Source organism: Heptranchias perlo, chromosome 3 (genome assembly GCF_035084215.1).
Source record: "Heptranchias perlo isolate sHepPer1 chromosome 3, sHepPer1.hap1, whole genome shotgun sequence".
Taxonomy (NCBI): domain Eukaryota; kingdom Metazoa; phylum Chordata; class Chondrichthyes; order Hexanchiformes; family Hexanchidae; genus Heptranchias; species Heptranchias perlo.
This window is the reverse complement of record NC_090327.1, coordinates 27113327-27137771: the sequence shown is the minus strand read 5'-3', so window position 1 is coordinate 27137771 and position 24445 is coordinate 27113327. Positions and strand designations below refer to the sequence as shown.

General features: G+C 44.4%; 1 protein-coding gene across 1 annotated transcript in view; it reads right to left on the bottom strand.

The window, feature by feature from the left end:
* fam135b (family with sequence similarity 135 member B) overlaps positions 1 to 24445 on the bottom strand; it is a 392147-nt gene that overhangs the window by 61650 nt on the left and 306052 nt on the right. Inside the window, exons 10-14 of the mRNA XM_067978580.1 lie at positions 24152 to 24307; positions 17850 to 17923; positions 15656 to 15810; positions 5356 to 7447; positions 345 to 511 (exon numbers count right to left, since the gene is read on the bottom strand). Of these exons, the coding sequence (XP_067834681.1) occupies positions 345 to 511; positions 5356 to 7447; positions 15656 to 15810; positions 17850 to 17923; positions 24152 to 24307 (2644 nt within the window). The remainder of the gene's footprint in view (positions 1 to 344; positions 512 to 5355; positions 7448 to 15655; positions 15811 to 17849; positions 17924 to 24151; positions 24308 to 24445) is intronic.

Sequence of the window (24445 nt, the reverse complement as noted above, 5' to 3'; positions counted from 1 at the left end):
ATTTAATCATGGCCTTCAAAAGGGAACTGGATAAGTACTTCAAAGGAAAAATTTTGCAGGACTATAGGGATAGGGCCGGAGAGTGGAACTAGCTGGATTGCTCTTGCATAGAGCTGGCACGGACTCAATGGTCCAAATGGCCTCCTTCCATGCTGTAACCATTCTATGATTCTATGAAAGACAAACATCAGAATCTACAGGTATAGTCCAAGCGGTAGAGAGACAGTGATCATAAACGAGGCTCCCAATGCATGTAAGAACATGGACAGGCCTACTATTAATTATCCTCTTTAATGCTGGGTGATGGTTTTATTCTAAAAGCCAACTGCACAGTCGTTACCTACCATCCAATCCATGAACACAGATGACCAGGTGGATTCCCTCCTCCGAATTCTCCTCCTCTTCTTCTGGGGTGAAGTATGGGATCTCGGAAGCGAGAAAAGGTAGGTCACTGTACAACAAGCCGTCAAACTTCAGCTGCTTGATCAACTCGTCTTTGGCCTGAACAAAACTGCAAAAAAAAGTTACAATGTAGAGATCTGTATTTATGTGGCATGTGGAGAGGGGTTTGATGGTACAATATCGCTATCCTTGGCTTTCACACCTCAAGTAGCCAGAATCACTATTTTAACAGGGTAAATGCTCTTACCCCTTTTACACATTTCAAAAGGTTTATAATGTAAGTATTTTCAGGGATATTGTTTTTGAGATTAACTCTTCATATTAGGAAAGGGAGATACTTAATTTCCAATTCTTCCAATTCCTCCAATTCTTGCCTCTCGCGCTCCCCGATTTTAATCGGTGCACCATTGGCGGCCGTGCCTCAGCTGCCTAGGCTCTAAGTTCTGTAATTCCCTCCCTATATCTCTTTGCCTCTCTACCGATCTCTCCTCCTTTAAGACACTCCTTAAAACCTATCTCTTTGACCAAGCTTTTGGTCGTCTGTCCTAATATCTCCTTATGTGGCTCGGTATCAAATTCTGTTTGAAAATCAGTCTTGTGAAGCACCTTGGGACATTTTACTATGTTAAAGGCGCTATATCAATGCAAGTTGTTGTTATTGTCCAATGTATCAATATTTTCTTTACGCAGCCTTATTTGGACGGGGTAAAGAAGAAAGAACTTGCATTTATATAGCGCCTTTCACCTCAGAACATCCCAATGTGCTTTCCAGCCAATGAAATACTTTTGAAGTGTAATCACTGTTGTAATGCAGGAAACATGGCAGCCAATTTGTGCACAGCAAGGATCGACAAACAGCAATGTGATAATGACCAGATAATCTGTTTTAGTTTTTTTTATTCGTTCATGGGATGTGGGCGCGCTGGCGAGGCCGACATTTATTGCCCATCCCTAATTGCCCTTGAGAAGGTGGTGGTGAGCCGCCTTCTTGAACGACTGCAGTCCGTGTGGTGACGGTTCTCCCACAGTGCTGTTAGGAAGGGAGTTCCAGGATTTTGACCCAGCGACAATGAAGGAACGGCGATATATTTCCAAGTCGGGATGGTGTGTGACCTGGAGGGGAACGTGCAGGTGGTGTTATTCCCATGTGCCTGCTGCTCTTGTCCTTCTAGGTGGTGGAGGTCGCGGGTTTGGGAGGAGCTGTTGAAGAAGCCTTGGCGAGTTGCTGCAGTGCATCCTGTGGATGGTCCACACTGCAGCCACAGTGCGCCGGTGGTGAAGGGAGTGAATGTTTAGGGTGGTGGATGGGGTGCCAATCAAGCAGGCTGTTTTATCTTGGATGGTGTCGAGCTTCTTGAGTGTTGTTGGAGCTGCACTCATCCAAGCAAGTGGAGAGTATTCCACTTGTGCCTCTGATTTGTGCCTTGTAGATGGTGGAAAGGCTTTGGGGAGTCAGGATAGTGGTTATGTTACTGGGCTAGTAATCCAGAGGCCTGGACTAAAATCCAGAGTCATGAGTTCAAATCCCGCCACGGCAGCTGGCGAATTTAAATTCAATTAATTAATTAAAAAATTCAATTAATTAAAAAATAAAAAATCTGGAATTAAAATACTAGTATCAGTAATGATGGCCATGAAACTACCGGATTGTCGTAAAAACCCATCTGGTTCACTAATGTCCTTTAAGGAAGGAAGCCTGCCGCCCTTACCCGGTCTGGCCTGTATGTGACTCCAGACCCACAGCAATGTGGTTGATTCTTAATTGCCCTCTGAAATGGCCTAGCAAGCCACTCAGTTGTAAAATCTCGCGACGAAAAGTGAAGAAGGCGGCTCACCACCACCTTCTCAAGGGCAATTAGGGATGGGCAATAAATGCCGGCCTTGCCAGCGACGCCCACATCCCGTGAACGAATAAAAAAAAAGGTGAGTCACTCACCGCAGAATACCCAGCCTCTGACCTGCTCTCGTAGCCACAGTATTTATATGGCTGGTCCAGTTAAGTTTCTGGTCAATGGTGACCCCCAAGATGTTGATGGTGGGGGATTCGGCAATGGTAATGCCATTGAATGTCAAGGGGAGGTGGTTAGACGCTCTCTTGTTGGAGATGGTCATTGCCTGGCACTTATCTGGCACGAATGTTACTTGCCACTTATGAGCCCAAGCCTGGATGTTGTCCAGGTCTTGCTGCATGCGGGCTCGGACTGCTTCATTATTTGAGGGGTTGTGAATGGAACTGAACACTGTGCAATCATCAGCGAACATCCCCATTTCTGACCTTATGATGGAGGGAAGGTCATTGACGAAGCAGCTGAAGATGGTTGGGTCTAGGACACTGCCCTGAGGAACTCCTGCAGCAGCCTCTGGGGCTGAGATGATTGGCCTCCTAGTGATGCTGGTTGAGGGATATATATTGGCCAGGACACCGGGAAGATCTCCTCTGCTTTTCTTTGAAATTGTGCCATTGGATCTTTTACGTCCACCTGAGAGGGCAAATGGGGTCTCGGTTTAACATTTCATCCAAAAGAAGAATGCTGGAAACACTCAGCAGGTCAGTCAGCATCTGGAGACGACAGTCAAGTTAATGTTTCGGGTGTTCCTGTTTTTGAAAAAGGGCCCATACCCGAAATTAACTGGATTGTTCTCTCCAAAGATGTTGACTGACATGCTGTGTGTCTCCAGCAATTCGACTATTTGGATGGGTTGTGGAATTCTGGGGGTAGAAATTTGTTTTGGTTGGTCGCGCAAAACGGGCGGAATCGTATCTGCCACCCGTTATCCTTCCCTCTCGATACACTCCCCGCCCGATAGTCATTCCATTGACTTCAATAAAACTGAATATCGAGCTGGCTGTATAATGGGTGGCCAATTCAATCCCACCCGTTTAGCTCTACCGCCTGAGACGAATTTCTACCTCTTGATCTCTGATGATCTGGTTTCCCCAATACCAGCAGACCATTTAAAATGCATAATGAACACTCCCCCACTAAGTAAAACTAGTGTTAGGCCATCTGCCCACTAGGCCATGACGAACAAGAGTTTTTTTCTTAAATTCACAGAACTAAACGTAATTTCATTGCAAAATGAAATTGAGAAAAGATGAGATCCGGGTATTTAAAATAGAAAGCTAACATAGACGTAAGCAGGTTATTTAAAAGGTCACTGTACAAGAAGCCTGTGTACTGCTCGGACCATGGAAACGACACTTGTGGAATTCAACTGATCAGAGTCTTAACAACTAAGTTGTAGTCCTTTACCTAACGTGGGACTACTTGATGCTGACTATAGATAGTAAAAAGTGGAAAAGTGTTGCATTCCCCAACACAGAAATACTTTACCTTGATGCACATGAAAATATTGTGAAGTTTAAAATAACGAAAGAAAATACCCATCAGGATCATCCTACGTGAACAAGCTGCTACATGTCAGTGTTACACAATTTTCTAAACAACAAAGACTGTAAAAGGCAAAATTAGGAGGTATATGAATTGTTCAGGCAAGGCGTATTAGTACTTTGGGATCCTAAACTGGGTGTAAGGATCTTTCACTGCACATATATGCACAATGACAAGTGAGTCTGGATTATTCAAAACACAGCAATTTAAAACAATTGTCAATATCTGTGTGACAAACTAAATGGCACGTCCAAAGAATAGTTTTGGAAATAACTCAAATTAAACTGCAGAAGCAATTCTAGACAAGACATCAAATAACATAAGTGCTTTCATGTATATAGGCCAAATGTTGCTATTTATGTCCTCACTTTCATTTGAAGTGGTGCAGTGGGGCAAAGGTACTTTGCCGCCAGTTCTGTGTATTATCTTATCTCCCACTCTATGTACTGGCCTCCAATGAAAGGAAGAAGTGACTGTGGTTATTTGATGAATGCAGAATATTGTTGCTGTGTTCTGTGAAGTGCTGACTTTGTTCTCAATATGACAGATGGCATTGCTACAAGCAGACAATATAATTGCTGAAACTTTTTTTCTTAGAGTCATAATAAATCTGTCTTGCTTTTTTCCCCTCAAGCATATTATTCCATTTATATGTTTATGTTACTGTACTCAAAATTGATTCCACAATCTCTGCTGTCCAGGTAAGAAAGCAGAGGTCCAACCGGCATGATCTTATTGCACTAGATGGTGTCAGGAAGCACTTCTTCACACAAAGACGAGTGGAAATTTGAAACTCTCCCCCCTAAAAAGCTGTTCAGGTTAGGTCAACTGAAAATTTCAAAACTGAGATTGATAGATTTTTGTTAGGTAAGAATATTAAGGGATATGGAACCATGGCGGGTAGATGGGAGTTAAGATACAGATCAGTCATGATCTAATTGAATGGCGAAACAGGCTCAAGGGGCTGAACAGCCTACTCCTTGAATGGCGAAACAGGCTCAAGGGGCTGAACAGCCTACTCCTGTTCCCAGTCTTGCACCTTCAGTTCCCATGTGTAAGATCTGTCATATTCATCGGACGCGCCCTACTCTGGGGCTCCCAGACAAAATTAGGTCATGGTAAATGTCCTTTTTAAAAAAAAAATCCCCTCCCAATCAATTTTCTCCCCCTCCTTGGTTGTAGGTGCACATATTAGGATATGGTACCAAAGGGCTCAGCAGCCCTCCTGAACCTCACCCAACTTGGCCATTCTTTATGTGTGGTCCTCCAGGGCTAGCTAATTTACCATGTCTGGCAAGGCTTAATCCTGTTCCGATTGATGCAGGGACATTCAAAACCCAGACAACTTTATTTTCTCTTCCTATTGTCAGTGGTGGTATTTCACCCAGTAACTAATGCCCCAGTTGAGACAGGCTAACCCACCTCTAATACTGAATCCAAGTCTGCTCTGCCCTGCCTTGAATGTCTCAGTACCACGCTGGGCAGTGCACTTACCCACTAAGCCACGGGGGTGAGGTACAGACTAAAAAGAATTTGAATCAGTAACTGGTTGCATCTTTACCTCGCCATTCTCTCATTGGTTTCTGCATCAATGCCCTGTGAATTAGCTGAGACAACTCCAAAAGAGCCCATGGGTTGCCTGGTGATTGGAGACGCCACTTGACTTGAAGGAAAGGCAACTGGAGAATCCCTGAGCATGGAAGAAAATGGCAGACACGTAGCTGTGCATGAAACAGAAAGATTCACCACCTCAACCATGTTCCTTTTCTCAAATGCCATGCCTGAGCCACCAGTTCCAGAAGAATTTCCACCATCAACCAGAGGTTGGAGTTCACCGTTGTTGCTACCAACCGGCTGCTTTTCACCCCCATGCTCATCTTGTAATTGGGTACAACTGTCATAATGCTGGTCGATTTTAATTCCAGTTTCCAGTTTTCCTTCGTGTAGGCAGGAGGCTTCTTCATTCACCATTCTGTCTGTCAAAATGACATCACTGTAAGTAGCTGTGGTCGGCTGCAAAGTTTCTGTTGTCAGGTCAGTTTGTGTAGTCACTTTACATGTTGGTATCTCATCACTACTGTTTGACACATATTCAGCATTTGGCAACTTGTCACCAAATGAACCATGTTGGTCATTTTGCAACTCATCAGGAAGCAGTAGTAAATATTTCTTCTCCTCTGTGTGACTGTCAGGGTCAGAAGTATTAATATCTGTATCTAATAACTCATTAATATCCACCTTCTTAGATACAAGCTCTTCAAAAGTGTGAATTGTTGAATCCTTAACGCCATCAGCATCTAATATATTTGTGTTATGGTGGCCATCTCCCGTCACTTCAGAGGAAAACCATTGATTTTTGTCTATTGCAGCAATGGTGGTCTTTTCAGCAGCTTCTGTGCTGCTACCGTTCAGCATTGAATCTTCTATACTCTCTTGCAGAATCTCTTTCTCTGTAGGGGAATCAAAATCATCACATCCATCTCTTTGAACTGAATGTGTTTCATGTTGGCCTTCCTCTGCCTTTTCTGAGAGATTCCCCCTAACCCATTGTTTTTTATCAACAGTCTGATCCTGTGCTGAAGAGTCAGGAGATTCGCACGTCTGATCTGAGCTACTGATCTGCGGGGCTGAGACAGATTTGGTCAATTTGCTGAGTTCCACCTCTTCTTCATCTTCGAAAGGCAATGAACTGATAGATGTCAAAGAAGCCTGAATTCCGCTTGGCAGACTGGTGCCACTTTCAGTCTGGCCACCCTCTAGTGAGTTCCTATGGACTGCTTGCGCTCTGACTATCTGCTGCACAAGGTCCCGGTCACTAGATAAATCCAAAGGTTTACGCATCTCCGACCAAGCCACTGAACTGGGTTCGCTCTCTATTCCAGAATCAGATATTATTGACAGAGATCGTTTCATGGCCCCAGATACAATGGAAAAGTCAGCACTCTCACTTCTTCTTTTTATAGATTCCTGCTCGACAGACTCACTATCTACATGTTCAGAGTTCACTACAGGATGCGACAAGTCCAAACCCAGTTTGCTGAATTCCTTTTTCTCACTAATTTTACAGTCATTAGATGCAGATGATTCATTTGTATCTGTTATATTTGGAGAGCAAACTACTAATACGGTCTCACCCCGATAAGGATCCTTGTTGCTGGGTTTTACCTCAATATACATCAAGCCTGATGTAGACCTGGTCTGTTTGATTAATGTGGCATCATTAGATTCAGGGGCAGTTTCCTGCCACTCAGAATTAGATGACTTTTCATTCAATCTGAACGATTCAGTAAGATTTTCATAGATTGTAGAGAGTTCCCCTTGACACTGTCCAACAAACTTTTCTACATCTGAACTTTGAACGCTTTTAATTTCGGCCTCACTGAATTCATCATATTCTTGGCTGACGAAAGCAGCCAAATCCACAGAGTTGTACATCGTTTCCAAGGAAATGGTTTCATTCAGTGTCTGTGTTCCGGACGTCCTGGTCACAAGCATCATCAAGGCTTCGGAAGTGAAACCACCATCTTGTGTTTGCTGGTACCCTTTCATTCCAATTGGTAAGCTTCCAAGCTCTGATATGCGAGTGTCTAACACATGATTCAGCTTAGGTCCCACCTCCTTATTGGATGTGTCGCTGTCAAACCCGTGGTTAGCTGTGAAGACAAAAGTAAATAAATCATAATGAAGCACAGTGAAGACTACATGCCAACAGAATAGTTACCAGCTCAAGCCAGTTCCTAAGTGTGTGAGTGCAGCACAAACCAATGATTTACGCATTAGCAATCTGAAGGAGGCAACTAATGATGTCCAGTGTGATGTGTCGAAGTAAAAGTGTCACACTGGTGCATCAAAGGGTTGGGTTAAAGCACACTGTTGAGGGAATTTTACCCTGCATCTTAAATGTTACATTTTGCAAGTTAAAAATTAGGATGTCAGGATTAAGAAGGGAAATAAGGAAAAACTTTTTTTTTAAAAGTAGGAATAATATAAGTTCAAGAAGCAACGAGGTGCACTTCAGGAGAGCACAATTTATTATTATGGTGAGAAGCTGAGTCTATAGAGTTGATCAATCAAAAAGTGAAGAGCTTGTCGGGGGAAAATGTTCCTAAAATTCTTATGTCTTTACCTTGCTTCACCTCACCTGAGAGTGCTCAATTCTGACCCTGAATGCAAAAAAGTACATAAACGAGTTCCATAGCCTCAGCAAACTGGTGAGCGCAAAGATTCACTATATCATTTGAACAACAAAAAAACCCATTTCCACCCCCTATGTTTGTAATGCACCACCACAAAAAAAAACAAGTTTTCAAAACAATTTTTATTTTCAATGGTGCTGAAAAGAATCAGCATCATGCTAAATATTTTCCTCTGGTCGCTAACTGGAGCAAAAAGAGTAAATAAATGGGAAGCATCACTTTATACTCAAGTCTAAAAATAGCGGAGAAGACACTGGGCTGCTAGAGTGTCATCAAACAAAAACCAAGCAAAAGTGCTCCCTTTTTTTGAGGGGCACAATTAATAAGGAACTAAACCATAAAACAAAGGAAACGTATAAACTTAAATAATAATATTATCAGTGTCCACTATGCACTCCAGTCCCTGCGGTGCCCACCGGTCGTGGAAGGCATCAAGTGTACTGGGGGATACTGCGTGCTCCTTCTCTTGGGCCCCCCGGGGGCGGACAAGACTGCGGAAGAGAGACAGGCAGCCAGAGTGAGCACCCCCACGGGCTGCATCCAACCTGGACCTGTAAATGGCTAACTTGGCCAGACCTAGCATATATCTGAAATTCTTCTTTCCACTGAGGAAGCATTAACCCATTTAATTTGAATGAATTTAGAAGAGTGGGGAGGGCAGTAGCTTGGTAAGTTTTTGTACGCTAGTATTCCATGGTGTCATTTAATCGTTGGAGGACAGAATGCTTTGCCACAGGGTGTAACTGAGACAGACACCACATCTTTTTAGGGAAGACTAGAAAGATATTTAAATCAGATGAAGATATAGGGCTGTGGGAGAGAGCAGGACAGTGGGATTAATTTTGGATTGCTCTAGCAAAGAGCATTGGAAAAAAAGGTTGGGCTAAATAACCTCCTTCGGTGCTGTGAACTTCTGTGGATCATAATTTCTCTGAATTTTATATCTAAGAACAACAGTATTATTCTGTTCCAGTACCACTAGATGGCTGCATAGGGCAAATCACATGAACAATACAGGTTTTTGTTTGATCTGAGCATCACTTCACCTCAATTTTGACCTCCTTTTAAATACACTCAAAATAAACAACACTGAACAAAGACCTTGCTCAAAAATGTTCCAGTTATCATTTATTTTTCATGTAAAGATAGGCTTATGCTTTAAAGTACATGATTGTGCCATAGCAGAAGTATGTGGATTAATCACACTGATACACTGGAGTAATTAATCAGCTGAGCAGTAAGGGTGTAACTGTAATATATGTACATATCTTCTCTCCTCTTCCCCTCCTTTTTTTTACACTTTTTTCTTCCAATAAATTCTCTACTCATCAGTGTAAGAGGTTTAGAGTCATAGAGTTATACGGCACGGATAGAGGCCTTTCGGCCCATCGTGTCCGCGCCGGCCATCAAGCCCTGTCTAATCTAATCCCATATTCCAGCATTTGGTCCGTAGCCTTGTATGCTATGGCATTTCAAGAGCTCATCCAAATGCTTCTTGAATGTTGTGAGGGTTCCTGCCTCCACAACCCTTTCAGGCAGTGAGTTCCAGACTCCAACCACCCTCTGGGTGAAAAAGTTCTTTCTCAAATCCTCTCTAAACCTCCCGCCTTTTACCTTGAATCTATGTCCCCTTGTTATAGAACCCTCAACGAAGGGAAAAAGCTCCTTAGTATCCATCCTATCTGTGCCCCTCATAATTTTGTACACCTCAATCATTTCCCCCCTCAGCCTCCTCTGCTCCAAGGAAAACAAACCCAATCTTCCCAGTCTCTCTTCATAGCTGAAGCGCTCCAGCCCTGGTAACATCCTGGTGAATCTCCTCTGCACCCTCTCCAAAGCGATCACATCCTTCCTGTAGTGTGGCGACCAGAACTGCACACAGTACTCCAGCTGTGGCCTAACCAGTGTTTTATACAGCTCCATCATAACCTCCTTGCTCTTATATTCTATGCCTCGGCTAATAAAGGCAAGTATCCCATATGCCTTCTTTACCACCTTATCTACCTGTTCCGCCGCCTTCAGGGATCTGTGAACTTGCACACCAAGATCCCTCTGACCCTCTGTCTTGCCTAGGGTCCTCCCATTCATTGTGTATTCCCTTGCCTTGTTAGTCCCTCCAAAGTGCATCACCTCGCACTTTTCCGGGTTAAATTCCATTTGCCACTGTTCCGCCCATCTGACCAACCCATCTATATCGTCCTGCAGACTGAGGCTATCCTCCTCGCTATTTACCACCCTACCAATTTTTGTATCATCAGCGAACTTACTGATCATACCTTTTACATTCATATCCAAGTCATTAATGTAGACCACAAACAGCAAGGGACCCAGCACCGATCCCTGTGGTACCCCACTGGCCACAGGCTTCCAGTCACAAAAACAACCTTCGACCATCACCCTCTGCCTTCTGCCACTAAGCCAGTTTTGTATCCAAAGTGCCAAGGCACCCTGGATTCCATGGGCTCGTACCTTCTTGACCAGTCTCCTATGCGGGACTTTATCGAAGGCCTTACTGAAATCCATGTATACCACATCCACTGCGTTACCCTCATCCACACGCCTAGTCACCCCCTCAAAAAATTCAATCAAATTAGTCAGACATGATCTTCCCTTGACAAAGCCATGTTGACTATCCCTGATTAATCCTTGCTTCTCCAAGTGGAGACTAATTTTGTCCTTCAGAATTTTTTCCAATAATTTTCCTAGTGCTGAGGAATGGCAACCTTTTCCCATTTCTAACACACAGGGAATCAATGGAAAGTGAAATCGGGCAGCATGTAAAACGGGTGGCCAATCTGATCATGTCAGTCTCCCACTGGGCAGGTTAGGTTAATATGAGCCCCTCCAGTGTCAACATCAAGCACACCTAGGTCAGGTATGATCAGGTTATATGTGAAGTAAGGCTCCGTCCACTTTGGCCTAACATTGTGCCTCAACCCCAACCTCAGAACACTGCCCCTACTACTGTGGACATGTTTCCATTTCTGGTACCAGCTAAGCTGCGGCCACTCAAAGTGAGATTCTAATTTAGTCCCAAATTAGGGGTTACTTTTCTGCCGTGGGCTTGAGACTGCTCGTCATGGTTCACGAATTTTTTATTATCATTTTCCACAGAGAGAATCTGGAAAAATTAGTTACGCTTAATGCTGCTTTTATAAAGCATGGTGTTTTCGGACAAATTAAAGAGAGGCTGAGGCGATACGTTGTTAAGATGCTAATGAGCTAGCTGTGATTCTGTTACCTCATGGATTGTAAATAACCAATTCATTGCCTGCCTCGGCAAACACCTCCCGCCCATTGTATTGCAAAACCTTTGATCTTTTCTAATGGCTGTGAACAAAGAGATATAAAAAAGAGACTGGAACACAAGCTGGCAGACAGGCTATTTGGAACAGAAAGGCAATCAGGGTTGTTAAAGGGAAAGGTGTGAGGGCTTTTGCTAAGGTGAAGAGGTTAGAAATGCTGGAGAATAGTAAGAAGTCATCTTGTTTACATAAGATGGCCTCCCGATGTGTGCTAATGTGGTGTGTTCCTTATTTTATATTATCACTCAAAAATAAATTGTACAGACTGGATTAAGTGAGTCTCGTTCTGCATCTTCATGTCACTGTGAAATTAAGCAGCTTAATGATTCACATCTGGCCCTATCTCACGAAGTGTCTGTTTGGTCTGCCCTCAGAGAGATTGAAGAAATATGAAAGATACAAATATCTGGTTCAGGTCACAAGCAGGTACTATTAATACACCCTGGGTCATGCTATCATACACAATGACAGTGTGAGTCAACTTCCACAAAAATAAGATGCTCAGACCACGTACTGAGTGACTGCACCACTGTACTCGAGAAGGCATCTACGGCTGGCCTGAATTTGTAACACTGCTCAAATGCCTTCATGTAGAAGTCTTCCAGCTAAAAGACAGAAGAGACGCTTACTCCATCAGGAGAGGCTGGATATGAAACAGGTCCCAACAAGGACAAAGAAGAGTGTGGTAACGTACTGCATTACCCAGTCCCCCATAACTCCTCTTCTTTGATAGTAATAAATGTTAATGTAGAATTATAAATGAGAACAGTATTGTCCTCTTGCTATCTCACAGCTTGGAGGAATTAAAATTGAATGAGTTTGAGGTGCAGTAGCATAGCATATTGGAATTTCAACATCCTGCATCAGGCAGTGGTAGGACATGGGTACGTGCCCTTGCACTACAGTGGAGTGTGCCCTGACCATGTGTTCAAGTCCTTGTGTGTGACTTGAATCCACAACCTTCTTGCTCAAGGAAAAGAATAACTAAAAATAATCTTTTAACAAACTAAGTTACAGTATCTACAACTTGGTTAGTAAAGGCAATCAAGCTGGCATTCAAACTCAGGTGTGCTTCTCTCCACCGAGAAGTCCGACATTTCACGACCAGAAATTTTCGGCTTTGCTAGCAATTGCAATTAATGTAATGGATTTATAAGGCAAGAAACTGCTGTTGGCCATATTAGTTAATGAATGCTTAATGCATTTGTTTGGCATTCCTCTGCTCACTATTTTAAATGTGTCGTTAACCCATTTAAACCAAACGCTTAACACCTTTGTTAAACTATTGAACAGGGGACTGTCATATGAAATTATTTTGCCAGCTAATATTGCTGTTACAAACTTCAGGTCTGCACTAAGTATTCTCTTGAGTTCAAGAACAACTATCTCTCCTGTAAGAGCCCACGTGCCTTACAATCAGGAGTTTACCTTTGCTGTCCTAAATCTAGTCATAGCATGACCATGGGGCTGGCGGGGGGGTGGGGGGGGGGGGATGGTTTATAGCGATAAATATCCCTGTATCATGTGAACTGGATAGTGTAATCTCACAAATGTCCTCACCTGTGTTCCTCTTATCTACCAATAGGAACACTGATTAACCCTCTACAAGACACATGGGGCTCCATTTTAGCACCTGCTATCGGGTGCGTTCCTGGCAGGGGGGCTCCGAAAATCGGGGAATCCCGGAGCGGGTCAGGAGCCCAGCTCCAACCCACCCACTTCCGGGTTCCGCACAGACGCGCCGACGTGCGCGCGCAGCCCCCGCATGTGGGAATCCCGCAGGCAATTAAAGCCAGCTGGGTGCCACTTGAGAGTATTTATCTTGTCATTTCAGGTCATTAACAGACCTGATTAAGGGAATATGTCAGGAGGGGTGCGATTTTAGAAACAACTGGGACTGTTTCCCATACTGGGGGAAACACTCCCAGTTGAAATGGACCTGTTGCAGCTATCAGCCTGTGGCAGCTGCAAAGGTCCATTTGACAGGTTGTGGGGGGGGAGACCCTCACTCATTGCAGGAGGCCACTCTGTCACTTGGGACAAAGTTTGGCCTCCACCACCCTCCTCCTGACAATCAAAGTTACCAACTTGCACACTTACCCCGGGGTCCAGAGACATGTACCTACCTTGCGGACCCCCTCAGATGTACATCTTCCGGATGGGGGCCGCTGTAGCTGCAGTCATGACTTCCTCAGAGGGCGAATAGCATCACCAGCCTCACCAGCCAAGCCGTCCACCTCTGACACGTGGAGCTCCACAACACAGTGCTGTGACACATCCACCTGCACAGCAGGAGGGAGGGCAACCGCAGAGAGAGATGCGTCGCATGGGGCACTACCCTCGCCACAGGGTCCACAGACCGAGGCTCAGCTTCCTGGACCTCTCTGAGCAGCAGTGCACACTGAGGCTCAGAGTCACTCGACATGTAGTCGTGGACATCTGCAGCCTCCTTCATGCCGAGCTGCTCCCGGCTGGCCCGAGCACCATCTTCTTACCTGTCGCTGTCAAAGTCACCATTGCCCTCAACAACTTCTCCTCCGCATCCTTCCAGGGTGCCACCAGGGACATTGCCGACGTCTCTCAGTCGTCTGCACAAAAGAGCCCTGCAAATACACCTACACCCACTCTGCAGTGACACAATGGGTGGCATCAGGTGTGGGTCTTCATTGTGATCCTCAGGAAAGGGCATTATTGCACAAACCAGACAAAATTCGCAAAGACGTGGCAGTAGTGGTGCCAATATAATATGTTATGTGAGTTGGTCAGAAATTAAATATAAGTAAAAACCATGACAAACCCTCAAACACCCTTGTGCATCCCCTTCATGCTCACAACACATTTGCCTTACGCTTCCTACTGCACATATGTGATGCATGCCCTGTGGCTGCAGCACAGGTAGTGGCAGGTTGAGTGAGGCTGACTGTGAAAGAGATGCATGAGCGGGTGAGTATGAGATAGAGCCATGAGATTGTATGAGGATTGGGTTGATTGGTAGTGGCGGGATGAGTACTGGCGAGGTGAGTAAGTGCAGGTAAGATGAGGATGAGGTTTGAGTGGGTGTGAGGGGTGATGTGAGAGTAGTGTTGGCAGTGCAGAAGGAGATGTGGGGTGGGGGCGGTGATGTGGCAGACAGAGTGTAGGGGAATGAGTAAGTGTACTCACTTTGGCTGACCTACTTAGGTCATTGTAGCGCCTCCTGCACTGTATGCAGGTGGGTGATATGTTGCTGGTGCAGGTGACCTCCTCTGCCACCTCGAGCCAGGCCTTCCTGGTGGCAGAGGCAGGCCGCTTCCTCCCACCCGCCGGGGGGAAGATCTCTGTCCTCCCCCTCCTCCTCATCCCATCTAATGATACCTGGAGTGAGGCATCATTAAACTGGGAGCAGCCTTCCCCCTGGGCTGCTCCATGCTGTAATTTTTCCTATTTCTTGCAGCATCAGTCAGTGGAGGACTGCCCCGTTAAATAGAGCTCCTCCAGCTGACAGACTTTACTGCGCATGCGCAGTCCGCCCGACACGCAGCTCAGCAGTGGGGAAGCCGGAAGACCAGATAAGTGGATCCAATGAGGCTGCGATCGCGCGCGGGGCAGACTGATTTCGCCGGGCGCGTTACCCACACGCCCAATACCCCCCCTGCCGTAAACCCGCAGCTCTGGCAATATCAAGCCCATGGAGTAATGATTACAATTGATTTTGTGACATTCCTTGCAACATAGAAAATAACAAAGCATACCACACTGACCCTATTAACAGGCTAAATACAACTTTTGTGACCAGTAATTTCTCTGAAATGAATTGGCACTAAGTTTAAAGAGTGAATCGTCACTCCACGTGGCTGCCTTCCTCGTCAGATCTTGTAAATAGTTTCTGTGTGTCTTTCTTAGCTGGACTGGAAGCCAAAGGATGGACCTATGATCCTCCCCCAGCTCTCCAGTTCAGCTGCCAATCAAACCAGCTACTACCCTGATAGGTGTGAGCTTCCTCAGAAGCATGCCCTGCTTGGCTCACACAAATGAAGCCATAGCAGCATTATCAACCAATGTTCACAAATGTGTTCACAAATGTCATTGTCTCAAACTGCTGTGGTATGCAAGAATTACAATTCTGGATAGATACTCCAGCAGGGTCTAATTCCTTTTGGCTAAATCCTAATCTGCATTCCTATACACTGTATGCTTTGTATTTAATCTCTGTTGAGCCTAGTTTAACTTAATAACAAAGTAGTCAAAAATCATGAACTGCGACAATCACCAACAGCAATTTCTGGACTATAACCTTATATAATTAAATAAAAATGACCTGTCCATATAATACATATGTAATAAAATGGCTGAGGTTAAAAAAAAAGAAAACATGACAAACCTTTGGAAACAGATTCTACATATCTGTCCTCAAATATAATAGGAAGATTACTCCAGTCTCCATCTATATCCAGACACTCGATGGGCAGTGGAGGCATGCTGGTGAGGTAGGGCGAATTTCTGACAGCTGCCGCAATCTGACTGTGACTTTGGATTCTAGGAGCAGGAAATGCATGAAGAGAGATTTAATGCTCTTACAAACTCTTAACTGAATATCGTTTGTGTTGAGTAGGAATGAGCAGGTCTCAGGCTAAGGCCGGTTGACATAAAGCTTGGATGGTGGGTGCCTACAAGAGACATACTGTACATTTGCCTCAACTTCTCAACAATGAGCTTCTTCGTTTAACTGGAAAATGAACCTGTCTTCTGTCAGCACCCAAATTTAATTCAGGCTTAGATTCCCTCCCTGGCCTGCAAAGGTTATGACCAATGATACTTCTTTAACATATTGCTAATGACTACAGCTAGATGCAAAAATATTCTCACTGGAGTCAACCTTAGTGGTAAAATCACTGTTGAATGGGTGGAATGAGAGAACCGGTTCGTGGAATTATCAACATACTATCTGCTTTTTATTGCTTAAATACCAGCAGAGAAAGAGCACATTAAAGACTGGCTTTAGCTGTCAGCCTTGGCTCAGTAGTAGCATTCTCACATCTGAGTCAGAAGGCCGTGGTTTCAAGCCCCACTCCAGAACTTGAACACATAATCCAGGCTGACACCTCAGTATAATACTGAGGGAGTGCTGCACTGTGGGAGGTGTGGTCTCTTGTGTGAGACGTTAAACCGAGGCCCCATCTGTCCTATCGGGTGGACTTAAAAGGTCCTGTGGCACTATTCGAAGGAGGGCTGGGGAGTTCTCCTGGTATCCTGGCCAATGTTTATCCTTCAGCCAACATTACTAAAAAGGCATCATCTGCTCATTTATTTTGTTGCTGTTTGTGGGACCTTGCTGTGCACAAATTGGCTGCCATGCTTCCCTACATTACAACAGTGACTACACTGTATAAAAAATAATTCACTGGCTGTAAAGCTCTTTGGGACATACGGAGGTCATGAAAGGCGCTATATAAATGCAAGTTCTTACTTTCTAGCTGTACACTATTTTTTTTTAAAGAGTATTTCTCCTCTCAGGAATAGCTGGGACTCTGTCCTTAAGAGGGGCATCAGTGCCAGCCACAACTGACCTTTTTAATCCAGGATGTCAATCCATGTACAATGTAATGAGAGCTGCCTAAAGATTGACTTACTGCATACATCGGCTCTCTTCTGGCCAGAGACAGACTGCATCAAATCCCATCACCCTCTTTCTCTGTTAACCAAATTGGCTCCCAATCCATCAACATCTCAAATTTAAAATTCTTATCATTGTCTTTAAAGCCATCCCTGGTTTTACCCCTTCCAATCACTGTGACTTTTAACCTCTCTCTAACACTCCATTTCTCTGACTCCAATCGCATGTGGAATTCCCCCCTACCATCTTTGAAGGCCATGTCTTTAGCTGCTTACTCCCTGGAATGCCCTCTCTATATCTCTCTGGCTTTTCAACTCCCTCCCCTCTTTTAAGTTCATTCTAAAAAAAATACAACTATGTTCAAGCCTCTTTATCTTTCTCTCTTTGGTTCAGGTTCTGTTTTTTTACTATGCCTCTGTGAAATGTCTTGCGTCATTATTTTTTTATGTTGAAGATCCTATATAATTCTAAGTTATTGTAGATTTGTGGAAAAAACTAACTGGAAAGGCCAATGATGCAAGCAGTATATATTGGTTCAAAAAGAAACTAGAAATTTAGGAGTGTGAAGGAAAGTCGGACGGCACCTTTTTTCCCTTCCCTTTTTATGACACTCCTTGGTTATGCATCATTCCTGGCCAAGGTTGAAGACCATTCTCCCAGGTCTCTGCCAATGCTCCTCTGAAGGTGGCTGCTGGGAATTACACAATAATGGCCAGCGTTGCTGCTTCCTTGGCCTTCTCTCCTTCTCTGGGATCTGCTTGGTGAACTGCACATGACAGTGCAGCTGATAGCGTGCACACACGGGATAATCACATGCCACCGCTAACATATCTTGCACATGGGCATGACTTCATTGTGAAGTATGGAACACCATTCATTTAACAAGTATGTTAATATTAAGGTTTGCATAATGAAAAACTATCGCCTGATGAATGCAATGGCAATTAATGGGAAGACTCACATGTGTTCCTGGAATGTAAGTGCCATCTGTTTCTGGTGCTCCATGTAGAAGAAGGCCTCTGAGAATCTTCTTACCTGCATAGAGACAGGCATGAGTCTTTTTAATGCCAATTTTCTCTAAACCTTTCCTTGCATTTATATTGTGTCTTATTTCATCTCTTAGGATGTCTCAAAGCATTGCTACGCTGACCCAACAAGGTTCCTTAACCCAAAAGCAGCTACTGAACCAGAGTGAAATTATTACTTCACATATGAGCCTCCTAAAACAATACATTTAGCACCAAATTGTGGGCTGTATTGACTTGTAGACTTACACTGCTGTTATTGCCCCAAACTAATTTTTGAAGGCGGCGGAACAGGTAGATAAGGTGGTAAAGAAGGCATATGGGATACTTGCATTTATTAGCCGAGGCATAGAATATAAGAGCAAGGAGGTTATGATGGAGCTGTATAAAACACTGGTTAGGCCACAGCTGGAGTACTGTGTGCAGTTCTGGTCGCCACACTACAGGAAGGATGTGATCGCTTTGGAGAGGGTGCAGAGGAGATTCACCAGGATGTTACCAGGGCTGGAGCGCTTCAGCTATGAAGAGAGACTGGGAAGATTGGGTTTGTTTTCCTTGGAGCAGAGGAGGCTGAGGGGGGACATGATTGAGGTGTACAAAATTATGAGGGGCACAGACAGGATGGATACTAAGGAGCTTTTTCCCTTCGTTGAGGGTTCTATAACAAGGGGACATAGATTCAAGGTAAAAGGCGGGAGGTTTAGAGGGGATTTGAGAAAGAACTTTTTCACCCAGAGGGTGGTTGGAGTCTGGAACTCACTGCCTGAAAGGGTTGTGGAGGCAGGAACCCTCACAACATTCAAGAAGCATTTGGATGAGCACTTGAAATGCCATAGCATACAAGGCTACGGACCAAATGCTGGAATATGGGATTAGAGTAGACAGGGCTTGATGGCCGGCGCGGACACGATGGGCCGAAGGGCCTCTATCCGTGCTGTATAACTCTATGACTCTATGACTCTATGACATAGAGAGTAGATTTTCATCCCATCATTTAAACCAGTGTCTCAGAAGTGATGGGACATGCTTTGACCTACAGCACTCTTTTTAAAAATCAAGCTATATCCTATGGAATTTTTTAATGTACACTTTTGTTGATTGTTTTAAAAGTGGTTTTGTCTAAAAAGTAGTGATGACTTCAGTAGAGAACTGGGTTGGAGATTGACAGTATAAAGTAGCTTTCCTGATAGGCATGCACTTAAAAATGTTTGTTAAAAGACCCTAGGTCAATGTCTGTATGCCTTTCTCCCCCCTCCCCTGCACATACACAATACTGTCAGACTTACAAAAAACTCAATCAAGCTAGTTTTCCTGATGAAATCATCATATTTCTGACAATATTTGAGAGGGTCAATGTGTTGTGCTTCAGAGTATCAGAACCAATGTACCAATTCATGTACCAGTTCATGTACCAATTTCCCACAAAACAACTTTAAATCTAATCTCAGCTGCATCACATGGGGAGCCACCCACTTTATCACAGTGAGAGTTGAAAAAAACAAAATCAGTCAGCAATTCTTTATGGCTGGAACAAGAGATGTATTGGCAGAGATTTGGAAACAAGTTGCTTGACAGTTGGCTTGGTTGGAAAATGGCAGATAGCACCTGGAGACATTAATAGTGGCAGCAAAAAATAAGGCAAAAAAGGGATAGAAGTAGGTTTTCTCCATTCTGATTTTCAGAACACTGCAAATGTGATTTTTAAAAAGAATCAAAAATTAATGGTGAATCTTCCTCTTTGAATTTCTCCACTGATTTTTTCTAATTATTTTTTGATTCTTTACCATTATCGTCAGTTACTACACTTCCAGGCTGGATGACTGGGACTTTGGGTGTCAATGGCAGCCTTATCAACCAATAGGAAGAACAGTGTTTCATCTTCCTTCTGAGCAGCCTTCAACAAATTTAGACTGTCTCTCCTTCACACTGTCACCCCTGAGACAGAAGGTCCCTTTAGCTTTTGTGTCCTGATTTGCACTCGGTAGTCCTATAAAAGGAGTTTCTCCAGCCTAATTGTGCCAGTTAAGATGAAGTGGCCCACTTGAAATGTTAACCTACTTTAAACTCGTCCAGGTGCTGATCCATTTGCTACATATCTCCAGCTTTTAATCTCAAATTTGTTTAATGGGCTCCCGCCAATTTATTTCTCCTGACCAAAGATACCAGAGTAACAGTTGGACTGGGAATATGCGGAATGGGGTTGGGAATACTGAAGGTGGGTGAATTTAAACGGCAGTCACAGCTGGGATGTATCCTCACAGTAATCTGGGCACCAATGGTGGAGCTATTTATTAACCCTGTTGTTCACTGATTTTACATTATGCATCTGCAATTGCTGAAATAATAACATTCTTAGCCTTAAACAAAATTTGTTATCATTTTTGTTGAGCATTACTAATACACAGTACACCAGTTAATAGGTTCTGGCAACATCCTCGTAAATCTCCTCTGCACCCTCTCTAGTGCAATTACATCCTTCCTGTAATGTGGTGACCAGAACTGCGCGCAGTACTCAAGCTGCAGCCTAACTAGTGTTTTATACAGTTCCAGCATAACATCCCTGCTTTTATATTCTATGCCTCGGCTAATAAAGAAGAGTATTCTATATGCCTTCTTAACCACCTTATCTAACTGTCCTGCTACCTTCAGGGATCTGTGGACATGCACTCCAAGGTCCCTCACTTCCTCTACACCTCTCAGTATTCTCCCATTTATTGTGTATTCCCTTGCCTTGTTTGCTCTCCCCAAGTGCATTACCTCACACTTCTCCGGACTGAACTCCATTTGCCACTTTTCTGCCCACCTGACCAGTCCATTGACATCTTCCTGCAGTTTACAGCTTTCCTCCTCACTATCAACCACACGGCTTATCTTTGTGTCATCCACAAATTTCTTAATCATGCCCCCTACGTTTAAGTCCAAATCGTTAATGTATACCACAAAAAGCATAGGACCTAGTACCGAGCCCTACGGCACCCCCCTGGAAACAGCCTTCCAGTCGCAAAAACACCTGTCGACCATTACCCTTTGCTTCCTGCCACTGAGCCAATTTTGGATCCAATTTGCCACAGTCCCTTGAATCCCATGGCATTTGCTTTTTTGACCAATCTACCATGTGGGACCTTGTCAAAAGCCTTGCTAAAATCCATGTAGACTACATTAATTGCGCTACCCTCATCGATCCTCCTTGTCACCGCCTCGAAAAATTCAATCAAGTTAGTCGGACACGACCTCCCCTTAACAAATCCGTGCTGACTGTCCTTGATTAGTCCATGCCTTTCAAAGTGAAAGTTTATCCTGTCCCTCAGAATTGATTCCAATAATTTGCCCACCACCGAGGTTAGACTGACTGGCCTGTCCTTCGCTCCCTTTTTAAACAACGGTACAGCATTAGCAGTCCTCCAATCCTCCGGCACTACACCTATATCCAGTGAAGTTTGGAAAATGATTGTTAAAGCCTCCGCTATTTCCTCCCTTGCTTCTTTTAACAGCCTGGGATACATTTCATCCAGCCCTCGTGATTTATCCACTTTCAAAGGTGCTAATCCCCTTAATACTTCCTCTCTGACTATGTTTATCCCATCCAATATTTCACACTCCTCTTCCTTAACTTCAATCCCTGTATCATCCCTCTCCTTTGTGAAGACAGATGCAAAGTATTCATTAAAAACCATACTCACATCTTCCGCCTCCACACATAGTTTACCTTTTTGGTCTCTAGTGGGCCCTATTCTTTCCTTAGTTATCCTCTTGCTCTTAATGTATTTATAAAACATCTTTGGGTTTTCTTTGATTTTACCAAATATTTTTTCATGCCCTCTTTTTGCTTTCTTAATTTCCTTTTTAACTTCACCCCTGCACTTTGTATACTCCTCTAAGCTTTCCGTAGTATTGAGTTCCTTTGGACATTGGACATGAGTGTTGGCAGACTATTAGACCATGGAGCGACAGCACAGCCAAGCTGCATTCTGCCCTCACCTGGTGTTCCTGGAGATGCTCCGGTTAGATCGTAATCACAACAAGGAGCTTTCGCTGATTTACTGCCCAATTTTGCGAGGGTTTTATCTGATGAGCATCTTTTTACAAATAGTGCCCAAGTTTTCATTTTCCATGGAGATGGGATACTATGATTAGGGTCTGGTTAGCAGAATTACTACTACATTTTATATGTTTTTGATAAAGAGCATAAATAGTTCTTGTCACTACACTAACAGTATGCTTTCCAATTCTTTTCTTCCTCCTTTAATGTTAATTTTTCCCTTCCCTTTTTGGTCCCTTGAAGACCGTGCCTGCTCGCTGGGGTAACACTTGATGGGCACCAGTCACCCTCTGAAAATTTCATCAAAGTGGCCAGGCGTAAGCATTGGCACAGTGTGTTGGCAAATTATTCAACTGTGGTGAACATCACAGCAGAGTCTAACCTTATCCGCAATGGATGTACACACATGCAACCTTCCAGGAGAGATATTGGGCTCAATTTTAAAACCGAGCTGGGAAGGGACCGGGGTGGGGGGTCAAATTGAGGTTGGGAAACCCATTAGTACGGGTTCCCCGGACAACCTTACAATTTTGACGTAAGGACATCTTTTAATTTGTTTTGTCAGCTTCCCGTCCGACTGACAGCCTGGTCTCAGACGGATGGGAGACCAGCCAGGGAGAGTACATCTTCAGGTAAGTCTGCAGGTATGTCTTTGTTTGTATGGATGGGGCGGGGAGCATGGGTTGGCATGGATTGGCACGGGGGTCATGAGTCATGGGGGATGGGATCGGGGGTCAGTCACCGGGTGGGGGGGATGTCGGATCGGGGGTCAGTCATGGGAGGGGTGTGGGTGTCAGGATTGGGGGTCATCGCGGGGGTCTGCGATCGTTGAGGGGGGGGGATCATGGGGTCGGAGGATCAGAGTGGGGGGGCGGATTGGGGGTAGGGGGTGGGAGTATCAGAGTGGGGGAAGGATCGGGGACGGGGGTTGGGCATCGGACTCGGGGGTCTGTGATCGGGAGGGAGGGGATGTCCGCGATCGGGGGGGGGAGAGGGTCCGCGATCGTTGGGGCGATCAGTGCAGGTAGGCTTGTTGGGCCTGGGGGAAGCACTCCTGCTCCTCCGGGCTCCCAAGCTGTGCCTTTCTAGGCACCTACCTGTTAGTCTTGGGCCTTCTCACCTCCTTTCCCGAGGCATAAAACAGAAGTCCCAGGAATCCCGACCCACCCGAGTTTGAAATCGGGAAGTCCAGAAAAATGGAGGCCTGAAGCCTCCTTGAAAGGTTTTAAGGCCCAACCCACCTCCTGGGAGCGGGTTGGTCGCCCACCCCTCTTAAAACCGGGTGGGTTAGAGGCGGGTCTGAAATGGTGGCAATTTTCAATGCCCTCCCGGCCCCAACCCACCCATTTTTCAATATTAAAATTGAGCCCATTGGCTGGCAATCGTGTCCTAATTTCCCCTCCCTAACCCAGTACAACTAATGTAATTGTAGCCAAGAACAACTAATTTATTACTGACTAGAGATTTGACTTTGGCAACCTTCTGGTCTGTGTGGCTCAGCTATATACTGCCTAAACCTGCAGATGCATTGGGGGAGGCTATAATTTTCCATTCTAGTAAGGTTTTCCTTTCAGAATTGAATGAGTCTCTCTTTCTCCTGCTGTTAGTAAACAGCCAGATTTCATTGAAGCAGATATTTGTGCAGCCATCAGTTTGCAGATATTTTTCATGAAATTTCTTTTTTCACTAGCAGTAAGTGCACTCTGCCTACCTATAGTAGTAATGAGGACTGATTCTTTACAATCCTTCAAGGTGGAGATAAATGAATTTCTGGAAAACGATCACAGCATTTGGAAGGTAAGAGTAAATCATTCTGAAAAATAATTAAAGTGTTGGCCTCCATGGGTTTATCTGATCATCCATGAGGGGTCAGAGAGGAATTTTTGACAGAGGGCTCCAGAATTGGCTACAGGTCTCTTTTTTTAACCTCTTCCAGGAGGTGGTGGAATGGAAATGGAATTAGCTGAAGGCCTGATAGCCTTTTATTGTCCTGGATACTTAAAACACATGCAGAAATCTCTCAGTTTCAATCTGAGCTCGATGAGCCTTCTCCTTGTCCAGAATCGTTGGGTGTTTTTTTTCTATGAAATATTGTACTTTAAATTTTTCATTATTATTAATCCCCATATTGGAAGTTTGCACCACGAGTCATGGTAAGGTAACTTTGGTGTGATATGAAACAAAATTTGGTGCCATTACCCTCAGGGTGTGATGGTCTTGGCTTAAGAGGGCTGTAACATTTGCCTGGAGTGTCATGCTGTCCAGGAACTGGCTCCATAGTACTGCAAGACAGGAGCAGAGCTGGGCCAGGTCCCTGCTGATCTGTTCCGCCACTTTGTCTGGACTGCTGAACATCTGCAAGAAGATCACAAATACTTTACAACATAAAACAGGTTCTCACAATCAACTTACCTACAACCCATAGCCATACCACATACACTGACAGTGTTACAAAAAATGTGAGGTGATACATTTTGGGGAGGAAGAGTAAGG